At 53.3% G+C, this 24,539-nt stretch overlaps 2 protein-coding genes and 1 long non-coding RNA gene across 4 annotated transcripts; 2 read left to right on the top strand and 1 right to left on the bottom strand.

Moving 5' to 3' along the window:
- Positions 1 to 200: 200 nt before the first annotated feature.
- Positions 201 to 1,039, top strand: LOC125960438 (uncharacterized). Its single transcript, XR_007470115.1, has 2 exons — positions 201 to 336; positions 855 to 1,039. It is a non-coding gene; the product is annotated as an uncharacterized LOC125960438 (long non-coding RNA).
- Positions 1,040 to 13,595: 12,556 nt separating this feature from the next.
- Positions 13,596 to 15,685, top strand: LGALS2 (galectin 2). The gene is made up of 3 exons (XM_004279453.3): positions 13,596 to 13,707; positions 15,096 to 15,255; positions 15,395 to 15,685. The coding sequence occupies exons 1-3, from the start codon at positions 13,646 to 13,648 to the stop codon at positions 15,539 to 15,541; spliced, it is 369 nt and encodes a 122-aa protein (XP_004279501.1). The 5' UTR covers positions 13,596 to 13,645; the 3' UTR covers positions 15,542 to 15,685.
- A 477-nt stretch (positions 15,686 to 16,162) lies between these two features.
- CDC42EP1 (CDC42 effector protein 1) lies at positions 16,163 to 24,264 on the bottom strand. 2 transcript variants are annotated; one of them, XM_004279452.3, is made up of 3 exons: positions 24,116 to 24,264; positions 18,763 to 19,533; positions 16,163 to 17,432 (listed from the first exon to the last, which is right to left on the bottom strand). In XM_004279452.3, exons 2-3 carry the CDS (start codon positions 19,223 to 19,225, stop codon positions 16,810 to 16,812), a joined length of 1,086 nt encoding a protein of 361 aa, XP_004279500.1. In that variant the 5' UTR covers positions 19,226 to 19,533; positions 24,116 to 24,264; the 3' UTR covers positions 16,163 to 16,809. The 2 variants fall into 2 exon arrangements, with proteins under 2 accessions (XP_004279500.1, XP_033260903.1); XM_033405012.2 differs by lacking the exon at positions 24,116 to 24,264 and adding an exon at positions 23,861 to 24,087.
- Between the last annotated feature and the right edge of the window lie 275 nt (positions 24,265 to 24,539).

Genomic DNA, 24,539 nt, shown 5'->3' with positions numbered 1-24,539 from the left:
AGCCCAACTTTGAGGTAGAGGTTGCACTTGGAAGCAATTATTGAACGTCCACATCGTGCCAAGTCCTGTAAGTCCTGTGTCAGGGCGTACAGGGGTGAATAAGACCGGCAAGGCACCACCTTTGTGGAACTTACATTCTAGTAAACTAATAAGAACATAAATAAATGAACAATTTGTTTTCTAAATTTCAGATCTGGGTGGTGCCACGAAGACAGTGCACCAGGGAGCTGTAACACCAGTGATGCTGTAACAAGTCCTGCAAGGGTGTATTCTAAGAGCAGCAGAGGAGGGCAAGACCGATTACCCTGGTGGTGGAGTGAGAGGTGCAAAGAGGAGGTGCCCTTGAGCAAGCAGCTAAAGAAGGAGGAGGAATTTCCTCCCCTAGATGAGGGGGCAGCATGTGGGAGGTACATACTGAACTTTAGGAACCCCAGGAATTGTGAGGTAGGTGGAGGGAAGAGTGTGCAGGGCAGGAGAGAGCAGAGTTATGTGACTTTGGGCAAGTCTTTTACCACCTGAGCCTCGGTTGGCAGAGGATTAAATATAATGTAGAACTCATAGTATATATGTGCACTCAATACATGCTAAATAAGGAAAGCACCAGGTGGTCACCACTACTGTCATACTGGGAGAGCCCCTCAATTGCGTTCCCTAGATTTAGGGCTTTGGTCCTACCCCCCTCTCTTCCCTTTCCCCCAAAGCTTATACCTTCAGGGCTTCTGTCTTCACTTCTCCCCCTGGAACTTAGCACACTGGCATTTTATCTTCCTGCCTCCCTAGGGGACAAGGACTCCAAGTAGAGCAGGAAAGACTTGGATAAGCTCCAAGAAAGGACTTCCTTCTCTTTCTTTCAGAGTTGCAGCTGCTCGGAGGAGGGGACAGCGTGCATTTCCCACAGATTTAGAAAATTCTGGAGCTGGAAGAAAGGTTTGCGATAACATATATAGTCCAGAGCTTTTTTTTTAAATTTAATTTTTTGTTTTTTAGATTTTTTTTTTGATGTGGACCATTTTTAAAGTCTTTATTGAACTTGTTACAATATTGCTTCTGTTTCATGTTTTGGTTTGGGTTTTTGGCCGCGAGACATGTGGGATCTCAGCTCCCCGACCAGGGATCGAACCCACACCCCCTGCATTGTAAGGTGTAACCACTGGACCGCCAGGGAAGTCCCTAGTCCAGAGCTTTTCAATTTTTTTTTTTTTGACAGATATCCAATGTAAGAAATGCACTTTACATCAGGACCAGCTGAACTCAAGTTTTATGAAGGCTGAAGTTTGTAAAATTTAGGGACCTCTTTAAAAATTAAAAGAATATAAAATTATGTATGCAAAATCAGGTGTTTATTTAGAGCAAAAAAATAAATTCCTATAAATTACAAACTTTAGAAGTCTGACTGGGATTTCCCTGGTGGTCCAGTGGTTGAGACTCTGAGCTTCCACTGCAGGGGGTGGAAGTTCAATTCCGGGCCGGGGAACTAAGATCCCGAACGCCGTGTGGCGTGGCCAAGACAAACAAACAAAAAATAAAAAGTAAAAAAAAGAGTCTGACAAACACCATCATCATAAAGTCAGAACAATAAGAAATTTTCACTCAACTACCTGACGTATTGCTTTACTACCTTTTTTCTGCAATTTGAGGATGCATGCTTTTCACATAGCAGTGACTTTCTTATATTTTCTATAAAGAGAAAGAAAAGTCAGGCTTCTAGCATGTTTGATCAAAATGTTTTTTGTTTTACTATTTTAGAAAAGTTTTTCTCAGCTTTGCAATCAGTTTTTGGTAATGTCATGTAAACCTAAAATGTTTAATTTTGTCAAATTTGGGAAAGACAAATTTTCTGTGTGTTTCACTAGGAGCCGCAGACTTTGTCAGAACAAAATGTGGTGTGTATGAGACAGAACCCCATGAGTCATGATATATAAAACATTTGAAGACATACACAGATGTACTTGCTATGTACAGTACTGTTATGGGTTGGTGTCCTACAACAGAGGCATCCTGGTTAATTCTATTGCACGTGATTCTCCCGCCCCCAAAAGAAAATAGCACGTGGTGCATTTATAATTAGATATGCTGTGTTATTAATTGTGTTCCCAACGGCGTGGACTTTTGCTGTAACTAGATCAGTGGGAACTCAATCCTCCACATGTAAGTTTACACGTCTGAGAATTGGAAGAGTTTTCCATAGACTAGCTTCTGGCTCTATACGACGCAGACCTGGGTTCTCCTCCACTGCCCACATTCTTCCCATGTCAGGTGCCTAGGTGTCATGGTGACGTAGTGATGTGACCTCTGTCCCTGCACCTTTATGTCAGGATACCAGGTGAATTGACATGGTGACTGGGTATGGGTGATTGGAGTATTTCTGGGAACCATTCCCTACACTAGGATGCTAGAACTCACCTAACTATTCTAGAAGTTGACTGTGAACCTTTTAACTATAATCTACTAAACTCAAACTAAATGTAGGTCCAACTCAATTTCCCATTAGTTGGATCTCAGAGTAGTCGGACACAGCCTTTGGAAAGAGAAAAGTGTTTTACTGATATGGAACAATCTTCAAGATATATTAAGAGAATAAAAGCAAGGTACGAGACAGTGCGGCACACTTGCACCTGTGTGGTGTGTAGGGTATCTCTGGAAGGAAGCAGAAGGGTATCCGCCTCTGAGTAGCTGTGGGGACCGGGGTGGACGGGGGACTTGCTTTTCCCTGTAAAGCCCTTTTGAGCTTTGCGAAGTGTTTTTTAAATCGCACACATGTCTTCTTTTCCTTTTCTTTCTCTTTTTTTTTTTTTTAGATAAATGCTTAGCAGTTGACAATCTATTTTTCAACCTAATTTAGATTGTTCTCTTAGTGGCCAGCAGGGGGAGGCAAATGCTTTCTCTCTTTTGGAGAGAGGTTTTCCCCTTCTACAACCTTCGGAAAACATCATGGCTGTGCCCTGTAGCTGGAACCCAGACTCCAGGTGGGGTCTTAAAAGGAAAATAAGTGAAAATAAGTTGTCATTACGAACTCTAGGGAATCTCTGAATTTTAAACTAGCTTTATTGAGATATAATTCACATGCCGATCAGGAGCTGGGCGCAGGTGGGGATTCGCGGTTGGGAGTTGTAATCCAGGTGTTGCTTCCGTACTCCATGGATCTGCCGCATCGGCTGTGACCAGGCCATTAGGGCATCCAAGCCCCCACTGTCCACAGGAAGACTGGGTGCTCTGGACGCAGGGGGAGGAACCGGGCTCAGGGCTGAGGTCTCCTCCCTCTCCCCAAGGAAGGGCACTCCAGGACTACCCAAGTAACAGAAACAGTTTGCTTTATTGTTTAATTTCTAGAGAGATGTTCTCTATGGAAAAAATGTTCCTCTTGCCACTTATAAGAAGCAGAACATAGAACATTATGGTCTTTTGTGTAAATCCACCCAGTACCACATGTGCATAGGTAGGTATGACCCCGAGAAGGAGCCTCCCTGGTCCAAATGACCTGGGTAACATGCTGGGAGGGGATGGGGGGAAGAGGAAGTGAAGGGGCAATGCACTACTGAATTGGAGCCACTGAAAATACCCCCCTTCTGAGCCCTGTGATGAGCGGTTCCTGCTGCTGATCTACCATCCAACCACCCATTCGTCCATCCACCCCTCACCCACCCACCCAACCACCTATTCACCTTTTCATCCTCCCGTGCACTCATCCATCCATCCATCCATCCAACCACCCTTGAGTTAAGATCAACCTGATGAGGTCCAGCCAAGAGCTGAGGAAGAGTTCTAGGTGGAGGGAACAGCAAGGACAAAGTCTTGAGGCTGCAATGAGTTTGGCGAATCCACGGGTCAGCCTGGCCAGGGGGCATGTGTGATGAGATGAGGCTGCAAGGTGGACAGGACCGGATCAGCGGGACCTTGTCAGCCAAGGGGGGAGTTTGGATTTGTTCTAAGTGTGAGAAGAAGCCACTGGAGGGTTTCAAGCAGGAGAGTAGGGTGTTGTCATTGCCATTTTACAAAGACCCCAATGGGTGGTGAGAAGATTGTGGGGGCAGGAGCGGAGAAGGGGAGACAGTGAAGTGGCTGTGACCCACCCCTTCCTCCCACAAGGGCCCTCCCCAATTCCAGGGGAGGCGAGGATGACCCAAGAGCTCCAGTGGACCTAGGCAGTCCTGGAAGGATGCGTATTGGGAGTGTGGCCAGGTGCAGCCAGCAGCTGGGGTTCAGGGTGAGGCCACAGAACCTGGCGATCAGGTTAAACGAGGAAGATCCCTGGACCAGACGAGGTAAGAGCTCTGTGGATGTCCGTTGAAGGACATCTGGTCAGAGATGCAGAAGCAGGGCTGGACATCCAAGCAGACCTGATGTTAATATTTAATAACAGCAAACATTTATTTATTCAGCTGAACATGGGTCGGTACTGTGGTTAAAACTTCACATACATTCTCCCTTAAGGCCCACATCTACCCTGTGAGGTGTGACAGTTACAGTTCCCATTTTGCAGATGGACCAGCTGAAGCCCAGAGAGGTTACATGACTTGTCCAAGGTCACACAGCTATAGACAGACCTCCCTGTGCCTGAGGCTAACACAACTGAAGAAAGATTGTGGGAATAAGAGGGGTTTTTCTCTGTATAGGGACTGGAAAGCACAGATCATAAGCCGTAGATCTGTCCAGGGGAAACAGGGCCCCGATCTTGCTGGTGTGATCACTTGGCCCCTTGAGATGGTACATCTGGCTGTCACCAGCGTCTTTCTCCTTACCCATCATGCTCTAGTCCCAGGCTCCCTGGGCTCTGGGAGGATGGACACTGGCTTCCCAAGGAGAACTGTCCTCCAGGGGCAGGGGAAGTGATGTGCTCACCAGCCAGAGTCCAGGCTGTCAGATGCTGCTTGTTGCAAATTCGCTCCGAGCTTCTGCTCTCTCCACTCTCCTGGCTACGCGGCTTCATCGTCTCAGGTGAAACCTCTGCCCATTTAGGAATCCTCCCTCCAAGCAAGGAAGGAAGACATTTGTTTCTTTACTTAATTTTTAGCATCTATTATGCGCCCCACATGCTACAAAGGTTAACTTTTTTAATTTAAAAAATCTTTAAAAATTCTCACAATTGGGAATTCCCTGGTGGTCCAGGGGTTAGGACTCCGCGCTTCCACTGCAGGGGGCACGGGTTTGATCCCTGGCTGGGGAACTAAGATCCTGCATGCTGCATAGTAAAAAAAACCCCAAACAAACAAACAAACAAAAATTCTCACAATCACCCTGTGAAGAAGATACTATTAGCTCCCTTTCACAAATGAAGAAACTGAGGCTTGACGTGACTTGACGTGGCTCCTCAGCTTGCAGGTGACACAGCCAGGATGTGTTATTTGCCTATTCGATGCCAAAAGCTCGGTGCTTTCCATGAGCCCCCCTCCGTCCTGGCACCTCCTGGTCTCAGAAAGAGGAAGTTGGAGAGGGAATGAGCAGGGAGGGAAGTGTGGACAGATATCACTGATGGGTTGATTTGTTTGTTCTTTGGGAGGAGAAGGCAGGAGAGGAGATAGGCAGGGAACCCACAGACCTCAGGACCAAAGTCCCCCAACAGCAGGAGGCCTGGTGGATGACAGTTGCTGGAAGCCACGGGCCAAACTGTCCATTAAGCCCAGCAGAACACAGTGGCTCAGGCCCAGACAATTTTAGGGGCCCACCAAAATGTTTTAATCTCTTATAAAATCAGAAGAGGAATTCCCTGGCAGTCCAGTGGTTAGGGCTCCACGCTTCCACGGCAGGGGGCACAGGTTCCATCCCTGGTCGAGGAACTAAGATTCCATATGTCACGTGGTGTGGCCAAAAAAATAAAATCAGAAGAGAAAATGAACTTTCAGGTCGACAATAGTGTTTTAATAAATAACATTGAGGGACTTCCCTGGTGGCTCAGTTGTTAAGAATCCGCCGGCCAACGCAGGGGACACGGGTCGATCCCTGGTCGGGGAAGATACCACATGTCACGGAGAGCTAAGCCTGTGCGCCACAAGTACTGAAGCCTGCGCACCTAGAGCCTGTGCTCCGCAACAAGAGAAGCCACCGCAATGAGAAGTCCGCTCTCTGCAACTAGAGAAAGCCCTCACGTAGCAACGAAGACCCAACGCAGTCAGAAAGAAATAAATGAATAAATTTATTTATTAAAAAATATATATGTAACATTGATATATTTTTTCAATACAGTCATAAAATATGATTAAATATATGTATGTTTACGTCTATGTGTACGTAATATATATTTTCTACTGGAGGAAGGGACCCATGAAAGCAGAAGCACCTCAGGCTCACAAAAGTCATGATGGGGCCCTGGGAGTTTGCAAGGAGAACATTCCCACAGGCCTGGGGCTCAGACTCGGCCGCCAGGTGGAGGTGAGCAGCCTTCCTCCCAGCTGACACAGGTAGGGCACTGGGCTCCTGATAATAATGGCAAATCTTTTCCGTTAATTATTAACGAAGTACCAGGCTTTGTCTCCCTTAATCCTCGCAACACTTATTGCTCTCATTTTACAGAGGAGGAGACTGAACTCAGAGAGGTTAGAACCAAGATTCCAGAGCTGTACTGACCTCCAGATGACATTGGAGAACCCCCTCGGCCCCAGGAATCTGGGACTTTCTGAAGCCTTCCATTGGGGTGTCATTAATTATTTTCTAGTCGTTTCCTGTGCCCAAGCTTGTCTCACTACTAGACTTGGCCTCTTTAAGGCCTGGCTTTATTTTGTACTTTTCTTCTATGGGGGCCCTCAATCCCATGCATTTGAATCAAGCCTTTTGTGCTTGTGTTCCATGAGGGAGACCCTGTGTGGCCGGCTAGGCCACGTCCTCCTTGGCACCTCAGAGGTGGACACGCCAGCAGCTTTGTTGTGGCTGCTCCTCAGTGTCGTCCCTCAGTGCAGCCTGGTGGCCTGCGGTACAATTCAGCGAAGGCAGATCTGTAAGCGCCCATCGTGAAATCCTGGGAACTTGCTTTTGTAGCCGCTTTATTCACTTAACACTGTACCATGAGCAAGGAACCACGCCACTGAGGGTCTCCTCAAAGTGTGATTTCTGATGGCCGTGTAATAGTTCATTTATATTTTCTTTATTTTTTAATTTTTAAAATTTATTTATTTAGTTATTTTTGGCTGTGTTGGGTCTTCCTTTCTGTGCGAGGGCTTTCTCTAGTTGCGGCGAGCGGGGGCCACTCTTCATTGCGGTGCGCAGGCCTCTCACTGTCGCGGCCTCTCTTGGTGCGGAGCACAGGCTCCAGATGCGCAGGCTCAGTAGTTGTGGCTCACGGGCCTAGTTGCTCCGTGGCATGTGGGATCTTCCCAGACCAGGGCTCGAACCCGTGCCCCCTGCATTGGCAGGCAGATTCTCAACCACTGCGCCACCAGGGAAGCCCCTATTTATATCTTCTTAGCACCATTAACTTAGCCAATCCTGTAGTATTGATGTTTCACTTTCTAACTCTTCCTTGATGATGATGATGATTTTTGCTGTTCAGTCAGTCAGTCAGTAAATATTTATTAAGCATGTACTAAGTGCTGAGAACAACTTTCTGATCATCCGGCTTGATTCAAGGGTAACATTTGGAATATTGAGCAGAACATCTGAAAACCTACGAGAAGGGGCCGTAGTAGTAGGTAGAGGAAAATTCATAGCTTTAAATACAGTTATTAGTAAGAAGAAAAGATGAAAAGTCAATGAACTAAACATTCACCTCAAGAAGTTAGAAAAAGAGCAATAAAAGAAAAAGTAAAAAAAAAAAAAACCCCTAAAAGTTAATTAGCATAAAAGCAGAAAATAATGAAGGGAACAAAACCAAGAGCTGGTTCTTTAAAAAAGACCAAGGTTGGGCTTCCCTGCTGGCGCAGTAGTTGAGAGTCCGCCTGCCGATGCAGGGAACACGGGTTCGTGCCCCAGTCCGGGAAGATCCCACATGCCGCAGAGCAGCTGGGCCTGTGAGCCATGGCTGCTGGGCCTGCACGTCTGGGGCCTGTGCTCCGCAACAGGAGAGGCCACAACAGTGAGAGGCCCGCGTACCACACACACACACACACACACACAAAATCTTCCATTGATGTAAAACATACACACAGAAAAGAGCACAATTCATAAGTGTGGTCATGTTCTTCTGTCTTTAAACATTCTTTTAAAACAAGTGAACTTTTAAGTTCTTTTTATTTTGTACTTTCTACGGTGGGCTAGAATTACTACTATCATCAGAAAAATGTCACCTGTACAAGGTGTAGTTTCTGTTGATTAGAGAGTTTCTGTTTATGAAGCCCTTTCAACTCCTTATCTTGTTTGGGTTTTACAATGGCCCTGGGAGAAAGATCAAGAAAGAATCAGTTTCCTTGCAAGGAAATCACTCTCATCTCGGGGCGGGCCGGGAACTCAATGTCGTGTCCTCTGTGAGTGCTGCGCAGTGAGCCACCTGTCAGCTCCTGGCACAGAAGGGCCTTCAGCAGGGCTGGCCCACCGGCACCCCACCCAGAGTGGCTACCACCAGCTCTAATGGAAAACTCTCAAGCTCGCCAGACCAGGGCTCTAGAAAAATTCTACTTCTGGGAATCTGCCTTAAAAAAGTTGTCATGATGTTGCCAGACATTATGTGCAAATAATTGAATGCAGTAGCATTTTTAATAGCAAACTTGGAATTAATGTAAGTGTTCAGCATAAGGAAATAGGTTGAATAAATTTAGTCATTGAAAGGTAGAGTATTTCACTGCCATTAAGATATAGGTCTGAAATATAGATTTGTGGGCTTTAATGTTTACTGAATGAAGCAGGATCAACAATTGAATAGACAGCGTGTGTCTATGATATAAATCCATTGAAAACCGCATGGAAGGAAATGTGCCAATAAAATAAGCAGGTTCGGGCTTCCCCGGTGGCGCAGTGGTTGAGAGTCCGCCTGCCGATGCAGGGGACACGGGTTCGTGCCCCGGTCTGGGAAGATCCCACATGCCGCGGAGCGGCTGGGCCCGTGAGCCATGGCCGCTGAGCCTGCGCGTCCGGAGCCTGTGCTCCGCAACGGGAGAGGCCACAGCAGTGAGAGGCCCGCGTAACGCAAAAAAAAAAAAGCAGGTTCCATCCTGGCGGTGGGATTATGACTGATCGTATGTCAATTACATAAGTAACAGGAGTAAAGAGCAAAGCAGGGAAATCCCATTACCCACCCCACCCTCCCCAGCCCTCCCACTCCCTTCCCTACTTAGTTTGTTATTGATACTTCTAGATGTTTTCTTTGAATCCACCATGTATTGCTTTTAAAACTTACACAGACAATCAGAAAAATCATGAGGTGAGGGGAGAAAACAAAAGACTCTCAAAATGAATCTGGACATCATAAAAGTATACAGATTTTTACCAACAAATCTCTGTTTCAGGATGAGAAAGTGGGGCTCAGGGCTGTTGGGTAGCCTGACAAGCTCACATGGTTTGTTCCCGCTCCTGGCGCCCAGTTCAGCGCTGCTTCTGGGTTCACATGCCCTCGAGATCTGGGAGGAGGCTGGGAAGCTGGGCTGGAGGGAGGCCAGGAGGATGCTCTGGGCTGAGTGGGCTGGGCCGGGGTGAGGAGGCTTCTGCCTGTTTGTTCTGGGTACCAGGAGGTGCGGATGGAGAAACACCCTGGCAGAAAGGACCAAAGTCCTCATTTATGGCCTTGGAGGAGTTAATGTGTAATATTCTAGGATATAAGCTGGGCTGTGTGGTGAGACCCTGAGCCCAGATCTCCGGGAGCCACCGAGAGCTGCCGTCAGGAGCCGCCACCATGTCGGTGAGGATGCTGGCTCCCCAATGCCCACCTCCTCCAACCCTCTGCCTCTTCGCCTGAGTGGGGGTGGGGTGGATGCTGGCGGAAGAGCATCGCTGCCCCTCCAGCCTCCGTTTCCTCATCTGTATACTGAGGAAGTTGGACAGATCACCTCCACAGCCCACCCCCTTTTTAAAAAAATATTTATTTACTTGGCTGCGCCGGGTCTCAGTTGCTGCACGCGCGGGATTTTTAGCTGTGGGCATGTGGGATCTGTTCCCCAGCCAGGGATTGAACCAGGTCCCCTGCATTGGTAGTGTAGAGTCTTAATCATTGGACCACCAGGGAAGTCCCTCCACAGCCCTTTAGCACCAAGGTCCTCTGCTCCCTCCACCACTGTTCTTAGCCTGTTTCTTTCCCCCTCTAGCCTCAGTTTTCTCATCAGTAATTTTCTTTTTTTGCCTATCCCCCTCAGCTTCTGGGATCTTATTTCCCCGACCAGGGATCAAACCCGGGGCCCCCTGCAGTGGAAGCGCTGGAGTCCTAACCTCTGGACCGCCAGGGAACTCCCTCTCATTAGAAATATGAATCGTGGCAATACTGCTAACATCTATAGACATCTTTAACCTCTTAAAGATGAAGAACTGAGACTCGAAGATTAACTTGCCCAATATCACAAGCTGTACATTGCAGGGGTGGGGGTTCTTTGAGGCCCCTCGCTAATTCTTTTATTGCAAACCCTGCTCTACCATAGCCTCCTGTGTGGCCTTGGACAAGGTACTTTGACAAGGTCCCCTCCCTGAGCCTCAGTCTCCCATATTTGGGGAATTGGATCACAGATGGCATCTTCTGAGGATGGTATATTGGTTTCCTGAGGCTGCCTTAACAAATTGATTGTCTCGCAGTTTTGGAGGCTTGGGGTCTGAAATCCAGGTGTTGACAGGGACGTGCTCTCTCTGAAGGCTCTAGGGGAGGATTCTTTCACGTCTTTTCCAGCTTCTGTTGGTTGCCGGCAATCTGTGGCCATCCCTGGCTTGTAGCTGTGTCCCTCCAAACTCTGCCTCCGTCTTCACGTGGTCTTTTCTGTGCGTCTGTGTTTCCGGGTCCAACTTTCCCTCTTCTTATAAGGACGCCAGTCGTATTGGATTTAGGACTCACCCTCAGCCACTACGACCTCACCTCAGCTTGGCCCTATTTCCAAATAGTTCTCATTCACTGGCTGCGAGTAGACATGGTTTCCCGGGAGACAGTATTCAAGTCAGCACAGGTGGGATGCAGGGTGTGGATGTGACTGGAGGGTCCAGCATGGATGGCATGGTGCTCTCCCCACCCTCTGCCTCCCAGGGAGGACCTCTGTGCCCAGAGACTTTCCCTACTTTCTCCTTCCTCTGGTCATCTCATCCCTCCCTTTTTTTCCTCCTTCCTCAGAGACCACCTAGTCCAAACCTCTTATATTAAAGATGGGGGAACCGAGGTTCGGAAGGCGGCACACCTGGCCCCTAGTCACTTGGCCAGCTAGGGACAGAGCTGGCACTAGATCCCGACCCCTGACACCTGCCCCCACCCCGACCCCAGCTTTGCCTCCCTGTCTCTCTCTGGGCTTCAGGCTTTGTTAAGCAGCGGGGTCAGGCCCCCTCCCATGGGCATCCCTGTTTGTCCAGATACACCCCGAGCCCGGCTTTTCTCATGCCCCTGCCCTGCAGCAGCCTTGGGCTCTCGGGTTCTTCTGTTTGAGCCGGGCAGCCAGCAGGATGCACAGGGGCAGCGGGGGTGCTTCTCCCCATCCCAGTCCCACCCTGACTGTCCCAGGGTCCTGGTGGGTGGCGCATGCAACTAGGAGGAGACAGGAGAGTCCTCACGCCATCTGGTGGGGACTGTGCGTGCCGCAGGGCACACAGCTGTGAGGGTCTGCTTGGCGGCAGGGCGCCCATGTTCTCCTTTGGGACGGACTGGATAACCTCTCTAAGGAAGGCATTCTCTGTCCATCTGTGAGAGGCTGAAGGAGAATTTTAATCCAGTCTGGCCGGTGATCCAGCTGTTACCCTAAGCGCCCATCTGAGGAGTTAGGTCTCCTGCCTCCGAATCCCACTTTCTCGAAGGCAGGGAGATTTCCCCCCACCCAGGGGACGTCTGGCCACGTCTGGAGACATTTTTGGTCATCACAACTTGGGGGGAGGGTGCTACTGGCACCGGGTGGATAGAGACCAGGGATGCTGCTCTACCACCTACAGCACACAGGACAGACCCACAAGAGTGATCCAGCCCCAATGTCCAGGGTGCCGAGGCTGGGAAACCCTGCTCTGAGGCATCGTAGGGTCTGACGTGCTGTGGTGCTCCACTCTCCTGGGCTTGGCAAGCCCTCTTTCAGGCCTTCCTTTTTAAAAAACTTAGTTTTATTTATTTATTTATTTAAGCTGTGTTGGGTCTTCATTGCTGCATGCGGGCTTTCTCTAGTTGCGGCGAGCAGGGGCTACTCTTCACTGTGGTGCACGGGCTTCTCATTGCGGTGGCTTCTCCCGTTGCGGAGCACGGGCTCCAGGCGTGCAGGCTCAGTAGCTGTGGTGCACGGGCTTAGTTGCTCTGCGGCACGTGGGATCTTCCCGGACCAGGGCTCGAACCCCGTGTCCCCTGCATCGGCAGGCGGATTCTTAACCACTGCGCCACCAGGGAAGCCCTCAGGCCTTCCTTTTAAAAGGCACTGCCTCCAGGAGAACTGGGCAACCCTACCCCTGTGCCAGCAGGGGAATATTGATCCTCCCCCCACGGACACCGCCCTTGACTTTCAGCAAAGCGCCCTAGTCCCACGAGTTGGTTCAGGGCTTCCCAGATGTGCTCCCTCCAGAAAAAAAAAAAAAAAAAAAAATCAGTGAACAGAAATCCCACAATGTAAACGTGTTCTCCCATAAAGTGTTCTAAATATTTGGTGGCTGCTATATCCTGTCTGGCCCGACTACACACCCTCCAACCATGGATGTGAAAACTGGACATTTTCTCAGGCTGGGATAATGAGCTTTGAAAACCCAGCTTCGAGAGCCTCCCTCTAACCGTAGTAAAGTTGTGGGAACCCCTGCTCTATGGAAATTCAGACAGTGCCAAGGTCGATGGAAAAATAGGAAGCAGATGGATACTGTAGTAGCAATAAATAAGCATAATGACCACAGTCCCTTGATTTGCTTTTAGCCCGTGCCCTACTTGTGGGCTTCACAAACGTGAGCTCTCATCCTCCCAACCAGCTCAACGGAGGCGCTATTAACCTCAGGGCCTCCAACAGCATCTGTCACACAGTGGACGCTCGGCAACTGGTTCTGAGTGAATACATCAAATCAGCCCATTTTATAGATGAGGAAAGTGAGGTAGGGAGAGGGATTTTGATGGACATGTTCAGACATGTGACTTACGGAGCTTTATAGATTCTTCGTTTGGGATGGGCCTAGACCTGCCTGTGATACAGTCATTTTCTGTCAGTAAAATGACTCCAAGTTCATGCAAGAACTAAGCATATCCTTGTTTGGGGAATTTTGCAGAGGGCGCTGTGCATCATCACTTGAACACGTTTGGGAACAGTGAGGTGGGCAGTAGTCATTCTATCCATGTCATAGATGGGCAAACTGAGGTTCCCTCAGCTGGGCCCTATGTCTCCAGATCTGGCTGTTCTTCAGGCCGCAGTGGATGAGAGTGAAGCAAAATGGGCAAGAGAGGGGCTCCGGGAAGCTCTGATCTGAGCACTCTGGCTCTTTCCCTTCCCAGCTCCGTGCTCTCATGTGGGCAGAGGGAGACTGAGGCCTGGGGCCAGGTCGGGATGGGATGATGCTGGTGAATGGGCTTCAGCAGCAGAAGAGCGCTGGGCACGTGTGTGATTGATTTGTGTGGGTTGTTTCTCTGTTGGTGCAGGGGAAATTTGAGATTCTGAACATGGACATGAAGGTGGGGACAACCCTGAAGATCAAGGGCAAGATCGCAGACTGTGCTGATGGGTGAGCCAGTGGGGGGCAGGTGAGGCAGGACATGCTGATGGGTGAGCCAGTGGGGGGAGGGGGAGGCAGGACATGCTGATGGGTGAGCCAGTGGGTGGGAGGGGGAGGCAGGACAGCCTGATGGGTGAGCCAGTAGGGGGAGGGGGAGGCAGGACATGCTGATGGGTGAGCCAGTGGGGGGAGGGGGAGGCAGGACATGCTGATGGGTGAGCCAGTGGGGGGGGAGGGGGAGGCAGGACATGCTGATGGGTGAGCCAGTGGGGGGGAGGGTGAGGCAGGAGGGGGAGGGGGGCTGCCCACAGACCTGGAGCAGGCTGGGAAGGGCAGCCTTGTGAAATGGTCGGACAACTAGCGTGACCTCAGACCAGGGGCCTTTTGTACACTCTTGCACGCTCTCACCCCCTCCCACACCCCTGCTGGCTCCTCTTCTGTTAGGGCTGCTTTCACATCTGAGGCTTCAGAATCCACAGCGGATGCCATGTGCTCAGTTTCCTTGGCCCCCAGCAGACGCTGAAGGGGCAAGTGAGAAATCCCGGAAGCTCTGCCCAGTCCTCTGCGAGTCAGGTGCCTCTACTGAAGGCCCAAACCCCCGGGGAACCACCCTCTTGACCCAGCTGAAGGGTCAGAGGCCGGCCTTTCACACGCATTATACTAGCGACAGCCGCCAGGGGCCGCCAAGCGGTCTTGTTTGCCTTCTCTCCATTAGAATCAGAGGCATTTCTCCGCCTCAGGTGTTACAGCTCAGCGTTGGCCTCTCCTGTGTGCAGGACAATGTCAGCATTTCTTGGGACTGATCTCCATCAACTTTTGGTTGGGGAAAGGCAGACAGATGCATTGTGTAGGAGCCAAGAGAAAATCACCCCTTTCTCCTGCGTGGGTCCCTAAGGGTTGCAGAAATGTGGGATACCTCTGGTCTGAGACGTCCCAATGAAGGCACCCCATGACTCAGAACATCCCACTCTCAGGGACCCTGAAGGTCTATCTAACTCAGGCCCCTGTAGTGATCTTTTCAAGAGATCACACAACTCCTGATTGCATACCTCTAATGACAGGGAGCTCACCACTTTAGGTGTCCAACTATTTATGGCCAAACTTAATGGGTCTTCAGAGAGTTGAGAACAGCAATTCTTTCCCCCAGGATAGACACCTTCATTTCCTGAAATGTCACTATTAGTTACCCTCTTGTCAGGAACCTTAGTCTGTGCTCTAAATGGAATGTGATACTCCAGTGCCAAGTCTGATCAAGTTGTCACCTCCCTTGTTTTAAGGCACAGACCTTGATTAACACAACCTTTGGTGATTCTTCCAGTTTGTGGTCAGCCCTGCACCCCAAGCTGCTTTAGCCAGGGCTGGCCCCTTATTCTCACCTGTTACTCCTTCCCCTGCAGCTTTGTGATTAATCTGGGCCAGGGGACAGATAAACTGAACCTGCATTTCAACCCACGTTTCGATGAATCCACCATCGTCTGCAACACATGGGATGACAACTGCTGGGGGCAGGAGCAACGGGACAGTCACATGTGCTTCACACCGGGATCAGAGGTCAAGGTGAGGTCAAAGGCGGAAGGGGCCTGAGGAGGATATCAAGGAGAGAGCCCAGATGGTAGGGCACCCTGGCCCACCAGGCACTGCCGTGGCCCCTTTCCAGGGTGCTCCTGCCTCCCTGATGCCTTCCCTCCCACTGCAGCTCCTCGTGACCTTCGAGAACAATGAATTCAAGGTGAAGATGCCAGACGGGCACCAGTTGACCTTTCCCAACAGGCTGGGCCACAACCACTTGAGATACCTGAGTGTGCAGGGCGGGTTCAGCATCTCCTCCTTCAAGCTAGACTGAGGGCAGCACCTCGCCAGAACGCAAGACCCCGGAGCGGATTCCGGCTCCTGACTCCCAGCTACCTCCAGTCACGCGGGATCAGCAGCCCTTGGGTCCCCCGCTTCCCATCTGCTGTTCCTAACCCTCTGCGCTCATCCCCCAAGGCTAAGAACCAACAAAAGAATCCACCTTTATAGAGTCTTTCCGTGGTAGGAACTGTGGTGCTTTCCACTATCTTAATGCTCCCAGCATCCTCATGATACAGATGAGGAAACTGAGGCATGAGGTCCTTGGACTGCCACATGGGGGTTGGGATGTGCTCCCGAACACCTCTAAGCCACCAGTCCTGCCTGCTTGTCTCCTTTTATCACCAGGGCAAGTGCCAAGCTGCCCTGTGGGATTATGGTTCCAGGCACCTGGGCTCGGGGCTGTTCCCGGAACTATAGATAAGGGCTCCCACCTGGGCCTCTTATCGCAGGGCTATTCATTCCGGCCTAATTACTCATTACCCAATGCCTCGGCCCTTCCCCTCACTGGGGCCCCCTGGGGGAGTCCTTGGCTTTCCAAACCCAGTGCTTAGGGGACTCAAGCAGGTGGCGCTGACATTGTCCTCCCAGGTCCTCAAGCATCTTGCAGGACACCTTTTATCAAAAAAGCCTTTTTTAATCAGGACCCACAGGCAGGTCTGGGGTGCACGGGAAAGTGGGATTCCCCCACTGTGAGGTCACACCTGACTTTTCTCTGAGGCTTCTGGGACAAGTGGGGTGGCGGGGGGAATGTCGGGGAAGCAGCCTTAGCAAGTGCTGGGGCTCTCAGAAAGGCAGTGGGGACCCTGCTGGGGGCAACTCCAGGATGAGCTGGGGCAGGCGGTCCCTTTGAGAGAGGGGACAAAGGCTCTATGTGCTATGCTCCCCACCCCCACCCAGCAAGGGCAGCTTTCCCAGCACAAAGGCTGTACTGTGAGGCGAGGCCCTCCAGCTGGTGGGGATGGCCTGGGGTGGCGGGTGGGCCCGAGCAATGGCTACTGGGTCCAGAGTGGCAGTGGGGGGAGGCAGGGCGGCCCAGCACGGCCCATGGGAACACGCAGGTCCCAGGACAAGCCTGGTCTCCTCTGGCCTCCCTCCCATGTCTGTCCTGCAGGGGTGTGGAGGGGTCTGGGGACAACTTGGGTTTTCTCCCATCTTTCGTTGGCGGGACCCAGCTGTCAGGTGACGGGCTGGCTCTGCGCCCGGGGGGTTCATAGGCGGTACCCCGAGGCTGGCTGGGGTCCTGAGCCCATGCCCAGCTGCTCACACCTTGACCTCGTCATCCTCCTCAGCTTCAGCAAACTTGAAGGTGTTGGCTTGCACCGTGCTAGGCACGGAGGCCCTGCTGCCTGCCTGCGGTGGCCCCCACCCTTCGTCCAGGCTCTCCCAAGAGGCCCGAGCCTGGGGCAGCGCCTCGACCAGCTCGCGCCGAGCACCCATCTCAGCGTAGTGGCAGCTGCTTTGGCTGCCACCACGGCCTGCTCCCCAGTGCCTGCCGGGGCCCACGCCAGCAGGTGCACAGGGACGCTCTCCTACTGGGCTGGCCCTCGCCTCGGCCGTTGGGCCCAACCCCAGGGTTACCCCATTGGGGCACTGTCCACGGGGTGGGGGGCTTGAGGCAGGGGTTGGGGGGTTTGCAACAAGGGCTGGGGCATTTGCAGCAGGGGCTGGGGCTGGGGTCTCGGCTGCAGAGCCTTCTGAGAGGCTCATGACCCCCAGCAGCTCACTGAGGAGAGAGGGCCCAAGGTCGAGGTCCAGGCGGAAGGACAGGAGGGAGTCAGAGCGGCGAAGCTCAGGCTCAGAGGGGAAGGAGCTATCACGGTCTCGGTCACGAGGCTTTTCTGGGCGAGGCAGGCGAGAGATGGTGCAGAACCCGGAGTCCAGGCCTAGAAGAGAAATAGGGACCAGGGTCATAGCTGGGGTCCCTAACCAGGAACTGGGGAGGGGAAAGCCAGGACCAACTCCAGCTTGCTCTGTGGCCTTTGGCAAGCCACTCCCTCATCTGGCCTCAGTTTTCCCCGTCTTCCCAATACAGTGAGCCCCGTGGTCTCTTGTGTGATCCTCCTGTCAACCCTGGGAATTTACATAATCCTCATTCCCATTTTGCAGATGAAGAAAGTGAGGCTCAGTTTGGGACGACGGGAAGGGCTAGCTCAGGGCCACAGAGTTTGATGGGCTGAAGCCAAGCCTGGAGCTCAAATCTCCTGACTCTCAGTCCCAGCTGCGAACTTGTATGACCCCTGGTTCCCTGCCATGAACCTATAGCATATGGGCTGGTTTGTGGGCACAGGGATGGAAGCAGCACCCAGAGTCTGACTACATAGAAATCAAGACCCAGAGGACAGGCAAAGGCCCTCCAAAGGTCCTCTGTCCCAGCCCCTGGCTCCAGGACTACCAGGACTGAGATATAGTGGTGGGACTGTGGACCAGCCGTCAGTGAGGTTCTAAGCATCACCCCTGGAGACGGAGCACCGGAGGAAGCCTCCGGTGCTGGGGCAAAACTGCAGGGCAGGAAATGGCCACCAGGTGGCAGCAGGGGCCCCGGTTCCCAGGTGAGCTGTCCAGAGGGGGAGCCAAGGTTACACCTGCCACTCCCCACCCCGGCAGGAAGGGCCTCTGGCTTCTGTCCACGCAAGTGGTTTTCCAAATTTGCCAAGTTACAGGAACCTTTGTTCACATAACGACACAGCGACAGCTCCTGTGTCCTGAGCACCTACTATGTGCCAGATTCTGGGCCACACTGAGTATGTGTATCATCTCACTGAATCTTAGCAGTGACCCTGAGGGGCCCATTATACAGGCCAGGACTTGACTTAACAGCAGTCAGTTGGATCACTGGGAATCAGGCAGAACCAGAATTTGAATCCAGAGCCCTGGCTCTCTGCCTCTCCACTATATCATTCTGACACAAGGGAGCTGCTTCCATTGAAGTGGGCAGCCAGGCCAAGAGCCTGGGTGTGGGGTGGGGCAGCTCAGGGGCAGGTAGAACTCAAACCCCATCTCCTCACCTCTTAACCTCAGTGTTTTGGGGAGTGAGCAGGTTCCCACCCTGTGACCCCCCCCCACACCCGCTCCATCCATGATTTGGGGTTTGGGCCTGACCTCCACGGAGGCTGAAATGCCGTGGGGAAAAGAGCTCACTTGGAGTCTTTCCTGAACCATCAAACCCCCTGGGACTCAGCCTCTGGAAAATAGGCAGATAGCCCAGGCCCTCACCGTAACTGGAGTGGCCATCTGTGGAGGTGGCAGGGCTGCGGTCGAAGCTGAGCTTGCCCACCACGAGGCTGTCGTAGGCGGCCTGGTTGAGCTGAGGCAGGGAGATGGCGTTCTTGATGATGGGGGAGATGGCGGGTGGAGCAGGTGAAGGCGCAGGTGGGGAAGCCATCCTCCGGGGCGGCGCCCCTACCCTCCGCACCAGCTGCAGCTTCTTGGCCAGGAAGCTGCGGGGCGAGCGGTGGGTGCCCCGTGAGCTGCCACCGTGGTTGCTGAGGAAGGAGGTGTCGCCGAAGACGTCCCCGCCACGGCCCACATGCATGGTGTGGCGGAAGTCCCCGAGCGGGGGGCTGATCATGTCCGCAGTCAGCCGCCTCTTCCCCTGCGAGCTGGACACCCAGCCCACGGGTGAGAGCTTGCCCAGGTTCATGGCCGGGGCTCCTCCGGCCCCCTGGGGGCCCGGCATCGGCTCTGGCTGTTCACAGCTGCTGGTCCATGCCCACGGGGGGGCCTGGCGAGGGCGCTGGGCTGGGCTAAGGGTCCGCTTCTCAGCTCCCTCCTTCTCGGTGAAAGGGGGCGGATGGAGCCTGCGCCCCTGCTCTCCTAAGGTGCTGCCCCCAAATACTGAGGCTATGGGAAGTCCATGGCTTGTCTGTCCCTGAGGCCTGGCTCCTAGCCCTGTGGAAGCAGCTGTAGGTGTTCTGTCCAGGAACACAGAAAGCACCAGACGTGCCTCAAATGCGGACAGCCCCTCTCCTGCCCAGGGGTGGAGACCTAAAAGAAAGAAAAGTAGTGGTAGGCCTGGGGGCATCCTGGGTCCAAATAATAACAGCTAAAGAGAACAAATGGGGACTCCCTGGTGGTCCAGTGGTTAAGACTCTGCGCTTCCACTGCAGGAAGTGCAGGTTCCCTCCCTGGTTGGGGAGCTAAGATCCCCGAATGCTTCGTGGTGTGAGCAAAAAGTAAAAAAAAAGAACAAATGATGGGGAACACGGAGAAAATGCTGAGCAGACAGACACACAAAGGAGGACACATCGCATATTTCCACGTACAGAAAATTTAAGAACAGGCAAAACAAAACAATGTGATAGAAATCAGAATTGTGGTTGCCTTTGAACAGGTATAGACTGGGAGGGGGCACAAAAAATTCATCGAGCTGCACACTTAAGCTGTGTGTAGGTAAAAAGTATGAGTGGTCGTTATACGGCGCCCACTGATGAAGCACCTACTGAGCGCCAATGGCTTAAGTTCATCACTCATTTAACCCAGACAACAGCCCTGACGGAGGCTCTACAGAGAGAGGAGAAACTGAGGCACAAAGAAGTGAAGGGACTTGCCCGACGCCACACAGTAGGCAATGGTGAAGCAGGGCTCCCAACCCCAGAGCCCTTGAACTCCAAGGGCCTCCTGCTGGTGGGTTGAGTAAGTCACCTCCCTTCTTGTTGGGTTAAATTGTCTTCCAGCAAGGCCAGGAGGGAGGAGGTGCCCAATGAAGGTTTTGTGAACTGCTGTGTAAACAGCAGAACCCGCCTTCTAGATGCTTCCTGGAAAAAGGATCCTGTGGTCAAAAGTGGTTTTTCCAGATGCCTACTACATGCCTGAGCATATTCAAGGCTCTGAGAAGGCCCGCAGGAAAGAACATTATCATAGTTTTGACAAAAGCCTTGTCACCGGGGAACAAGTTTTGGAAAAAGCTGGTGCCAAAAGCTATTTCTTGCCTACTCCCTGCCCTCCTGATCTCTCCCCCACTTTCTTCCCCAGTCCCAGTCTTCCCTAAGCTTCTCCTGGTCCGACGCTACCCCTTCTAGTATCATAGAAAGTGTACGCTGGAGGACACCTATGAGCCTATGTTCCCACATTTGGTTTTCCTGTGGCCCAGAGAGGCCAAGCTTGCTCAAGGTCACATCAAGAGAGCTGGTAGAGGGCTTCCCCTCTACCTTCCCTGGTGGCGCAGTGGTTGAGAGTCTGCCTGCCGATGCAGGGGACACGGGTTCGTGCCCCGGTCCGGGAAGATCCCACATGCCATGGAGTGGCTGGGCGCGTGAGCCACGGCCGCTGAGCCTGTGCTCCGCAATGGGAGAGGCCACAACAGTGAGAGGCCCGCGTACCGCAAAAAAAAAAAAAAAAAAAAAAAAAAAAAGAGCCGGTAGAGACGTCAACTCAGAGCCTTTGACTCACGTAGCCTTTACTGGCCCATGGAGCCCAGTCTTGTCTCTCCAGATCACAACACACTCTGAGGCTGGGGCCACTGCCTGGATTTTCCCTCCTCCCTCCATCCCAGCACTCAGCTTGGGCTCTGCAGGCGGCCAAGTGCCAAATCAATACCAGTTTAATCACAGGAGTTCTTTGTGATACCTTCATGCCAAAGGTTCACCCCTTGTCACCTTCCGAGTGAGGGTAGGTGGAGGATTCAGTGGCCTCACAGTGTGACCTTGGGCAAGTCATTTACCTCCACAGGCCTGGCACCTGAGCTGATAAACGTTGATAATGATTCTTAACAAGAACACCTAGATCTGAGTGTCAACTTAAAAAAAAATTTTTTGCTGCCACCTCCAAGCGTAAAAACCTCAATTCTGCCCTTCAAATGTTATTTGAAATTCAAAATAGGTTAAATAACAAGATAAAAACAAAGGAGGCAATAAAACAAAGCTTGCTTTGTTTTCTGACTACATTCTCTTCCCTTCCCACCATCTGATCCTCTCCCAACCCTAACTCCTCCCCCCTGGGGGGCGGTTCTGAATCATCCCTTTCCCTGGCACCCCAGGCACCAAGAAGTCCTTGTGGAATGTTTGCTGAAGTTATGAAGCGCTCTGCATTTGGCCAGCCACTGCATGATGTCATCTGATTCTCCAACAGCCCCGAAAAGCTGGAGGGTTAGCCCATTTTACAGGAAGAGCCGCGGCTTGGAGAGAAGGAACTTGGCCAAGGTCACATGGCAGGTACCTGCCATGCGCCAGGTTTCCCTGCTCTGCTGAGATGAGGATTAAATCTCTGGAGGAGGGGGGGAGGGTGTCATCCTGAAATGTCATGAAGAGGGGTCAATGTGTCTGCCATGGGGCCACACCCACCTCTCTCCAGCCCCCAATTCCCTGGCTTCTAGAAGCAGCCCCTCCTTTCTCAGCAAAAGGGGCTCCAGCCCCCACCCAACACCCATGGCCACTTTGACTTGTGAGACCAGCTTCTGCCCCAATCTTGTGATGCCCCCACCTCCCAAATATCTCTGGGCACCTCCAAAAGATCTCTACCCCACCCACTGCTGTAGAGAGACCTGCGGCATTGTGGAGCTGAGGGCAGGGCACTGCTACTGGGGACCTGTTTTCCCACGTGGAAAACAAGAACTGCATCGAAGCTGGTCCTCTCGCAGGAGAGTTTTAAGAGTGGAAGATGCTGTCAATTAAACCCTTGGCTCCTGAAGCAGGGCTGGGTTTCAAAGCCAACATTCTGACACTAACATCTCTCATTCTGGGGACCCTTGATGGCAGCCCGCTTGGCACTTGACTCTGACCACTAGGTATTGCTGGTGGTTAGGGGTGCCCCACCTGGCCCTGGAGTAAGCAGGGCTCCGGCTGTCCAGGAACATGGCCTATCTCCCCTCACCTGTCCAGGAATACTACCTGCTAATGCTCACAAATACCCATTTTACAGATGGAAAAAATGAGGCACAGAAATGGAACTGACTTGCCCCAAGTCAGAGAACAAAAAAAAGTGGTGTGGCTGGGAACCTCCCCAGGAGTCGACCAACATCAACAGTAAATGCCAGGGGAGTGGGCGAAGACTCCAGGGGTGTGGGGAAGAGTTGTTGGGGTCCGGGCAGGTACCCAGCCGCTGAGTACAGAAGGGCAGGCCTGGGAGGCAGGAGACTCAGCTCTGCAGATTCGGTGTCTGTGACCTGGGCTAGAGTGGTCACCGTGCAGCCTCAGTGTCGCATGTTTACCCTACAGAGGACAGTCAGGCCTGGGTACTTGGTAGGTGCTTGCTCAATAGCGGTGGTGACCACGAGGACAAGATTTGGGGCCGGAAGCAGGGACCATGCGTTAGGGAAGGCCAGCAGGGGCCGCTGTGGAGGCACCTGTGGTTGGAGGAACCAAGGTGGGGGGAGGGGGAGAGGCAAGGCTGAGTCGGGTGTGGGGGCCGCGGCACCCTAGCGTTCACCTGGGGGTCACCCGCAGGCCCCTAGCGGGCACTACCTCTCATCCTGGAGGCCACTCCCTGCACATAGCCCCCCTCTCGCAAGTGTCCCGCTGGGTAACACCACCCCTGCCAATGCGCAGCGGGACCCTGTCTCTGTTAGGGCTGCTCTGGCCTCTGGAACAAGGGGTTAACTCCCTGGGGGCTGCCTTCTTCTGGTTCTCAGAGTCCAGCCACTTCAAGACGCGGAAACTGAGGCCAGAAAGAGCGTAGCAAGCTGTCCACAGTGGCAGCGGAGACCCCGTTCTCAGGACGTCAAGGGGGATAGTAGTAGGAGGGAGCACCTTGGGCCACAGGGGAGGAAGGAGGAAGAGGGGGAGACGCTTCTTGCCCAGACACCCCAAGTTAGAGCCGAATCAGCCTTTGGCTCGGCGAGGCTGACTGGCTTCCGGTAGGGTCTCCCCAAGTCCTCGGTTCCAGTCCCTGCGCCGCGTTTCGTGCGGCTGTGGCTTCCGGGCCAGTCTGAGCCTCAGTTTCCCGATCCAGAAAATGGGCTTCAAACTTCTCGAGTCTTGCCTGTCTCGGCAAGAATAGAACAGTCTCGAGGGCAGTCGGGATTGGAAGTCCCGGGAAAGATTTTGGCCAGAAAACATTCCCTCTGGGAGGTACGGAGTTAGAATGCGGAGGGTCGCTCCGCCGGTAAGGGGGCAGCCGGCTGCCTTGGCCCGAGGGGAACCGGACGGGATGACCTCATCCGCTGCTCCGGCCTGGAATGCGGCGGTTGGGGAGGGGGCAGGGTGCCTGGACCATCTCCCCAGCGGTCCCCCCCACTTCCCGCTCTCCGCGCCGGCCTCGACAAGGGGCCAGACATTCCGACACATAGCCCCCTCCCCGTTCCTTCCCTTCCTTTCCCAGGGCAGGAAGGAGCCTAGACTGCCCTCGACTCGCCCCCTCCTCCCGCAACCCGCTTTACCTTCCAATTCTCTGCCCCACTCTTCCCGCCGGGAACATTGCAAAACAACCCGAAAACTTGGAGCGTCCCGTTGCCGCTCCCGCGGCCAGCGCTCCGGGCCTGCCTGTTGTCACCCGGGGCGACGTTGGCAGGCTGGCCCCCCTCCCCCGCTCCTTGAGCCTAGCGGAGGTGCCAAGTCCCCGCGGCGCCGCGATCCCCCTGCCGGTGTCCACGCCCACCCCGGGCTCGACGACCCGCGGGCCAGCTCGCAGTTACCTTCTCTCCGCGAGCCGCAGGAGCTGGGGGCGAAGGGCGGACGCGTCGGCAGCGCGTCCCGGCGCGCAGCCCGGGCGAGTGGCTGGGCCGGTCTGCGCCGCCCTGGCCGCGGGCTCCGCGGGCTGGCTCCGGGGGCGGGGGCGGGGTGTGGGCCCGCTCCCTCCTCCCGCCTCTCCCCTCCCGTCTGCGGGCGGGGCCGGGGCCCCGTCCCGGGCACCGATCACGCCGCCCCGAGCGGCGGCGGCGAAAGCTGGAGGGGGAGCGGCGGGGACGTCCGGTCAGGCTTTTGCCTGCTGCCTGGGGCAGGGGGAGCCGGGGAACGTGCGGGTTGCCGGGGCGAGGTGACTCGGTCCTCGGATCCCAAGCCCTCTTCCACCGTCTCCCTGCGTGGCCTTGGGACGCCCTGACCTGGTAACTCTCGCTG

This window comes from Orcinus orca, chromosome 11, assembly GCF_937001465.1.
Source record: "Orcinus orca chromosome 11, mOrcOrc1.1, whole genome shotgun sequence".
NCBI classification, from domain to species: Eukaryota; Metazoa; Chordata; class Mammalia; order Artiodactyla; family Delphinidae; genus Orcinus; species Orcinus orca.
This window is presented reverse-complemented; position numbering and strand designations above follow the sequence as displayed.

What these genes read in the sequence shown, in the direction of transcription:
- LGALS2 (XM_004279453.3), top strand. Translation starts at nt 13,646, where the DNA reads ATGGACATGAAGGTGGGGACAACCCTGAAGATCAAGGGCAAGATCGCA. An exon ending in ATCGCAGACTGTGCTGATGG is followed by an intron (nt 13,708 to 15,095) that starts GTGAGCCAGTGG and finishes CTTCCCCTGCAG; the next exon opens with CTTTGTGATTAATCTGGGCC. An exon ending in CACCGGGATCAGAGGTCAAG is followed by an intron (nt 15,256 to 15,394) that starts GTGAGGTCAAAG and finishes CTCCCACTGCAG; the next exon opens with CTCCTCGTGACCTTCGAGAA.
- CDC42EP1 (XM_004279452.3), bottom strand. Translation starts at nt 19,225, where the DNA reads ATGCCGGGCCCCCAGGGGGCCGGAGGAGCCCCGGCCATGAACCTGGGC. An exon ending in AGATGGCCACTCCAGTTACG is followed by an intron (nt 17,433 to 18,762) that starts GTGAGGGCCTGG and finishes TTTCTCTTCTAG; the next exon opens with GCCTGGACTCCGGGTTCTGC.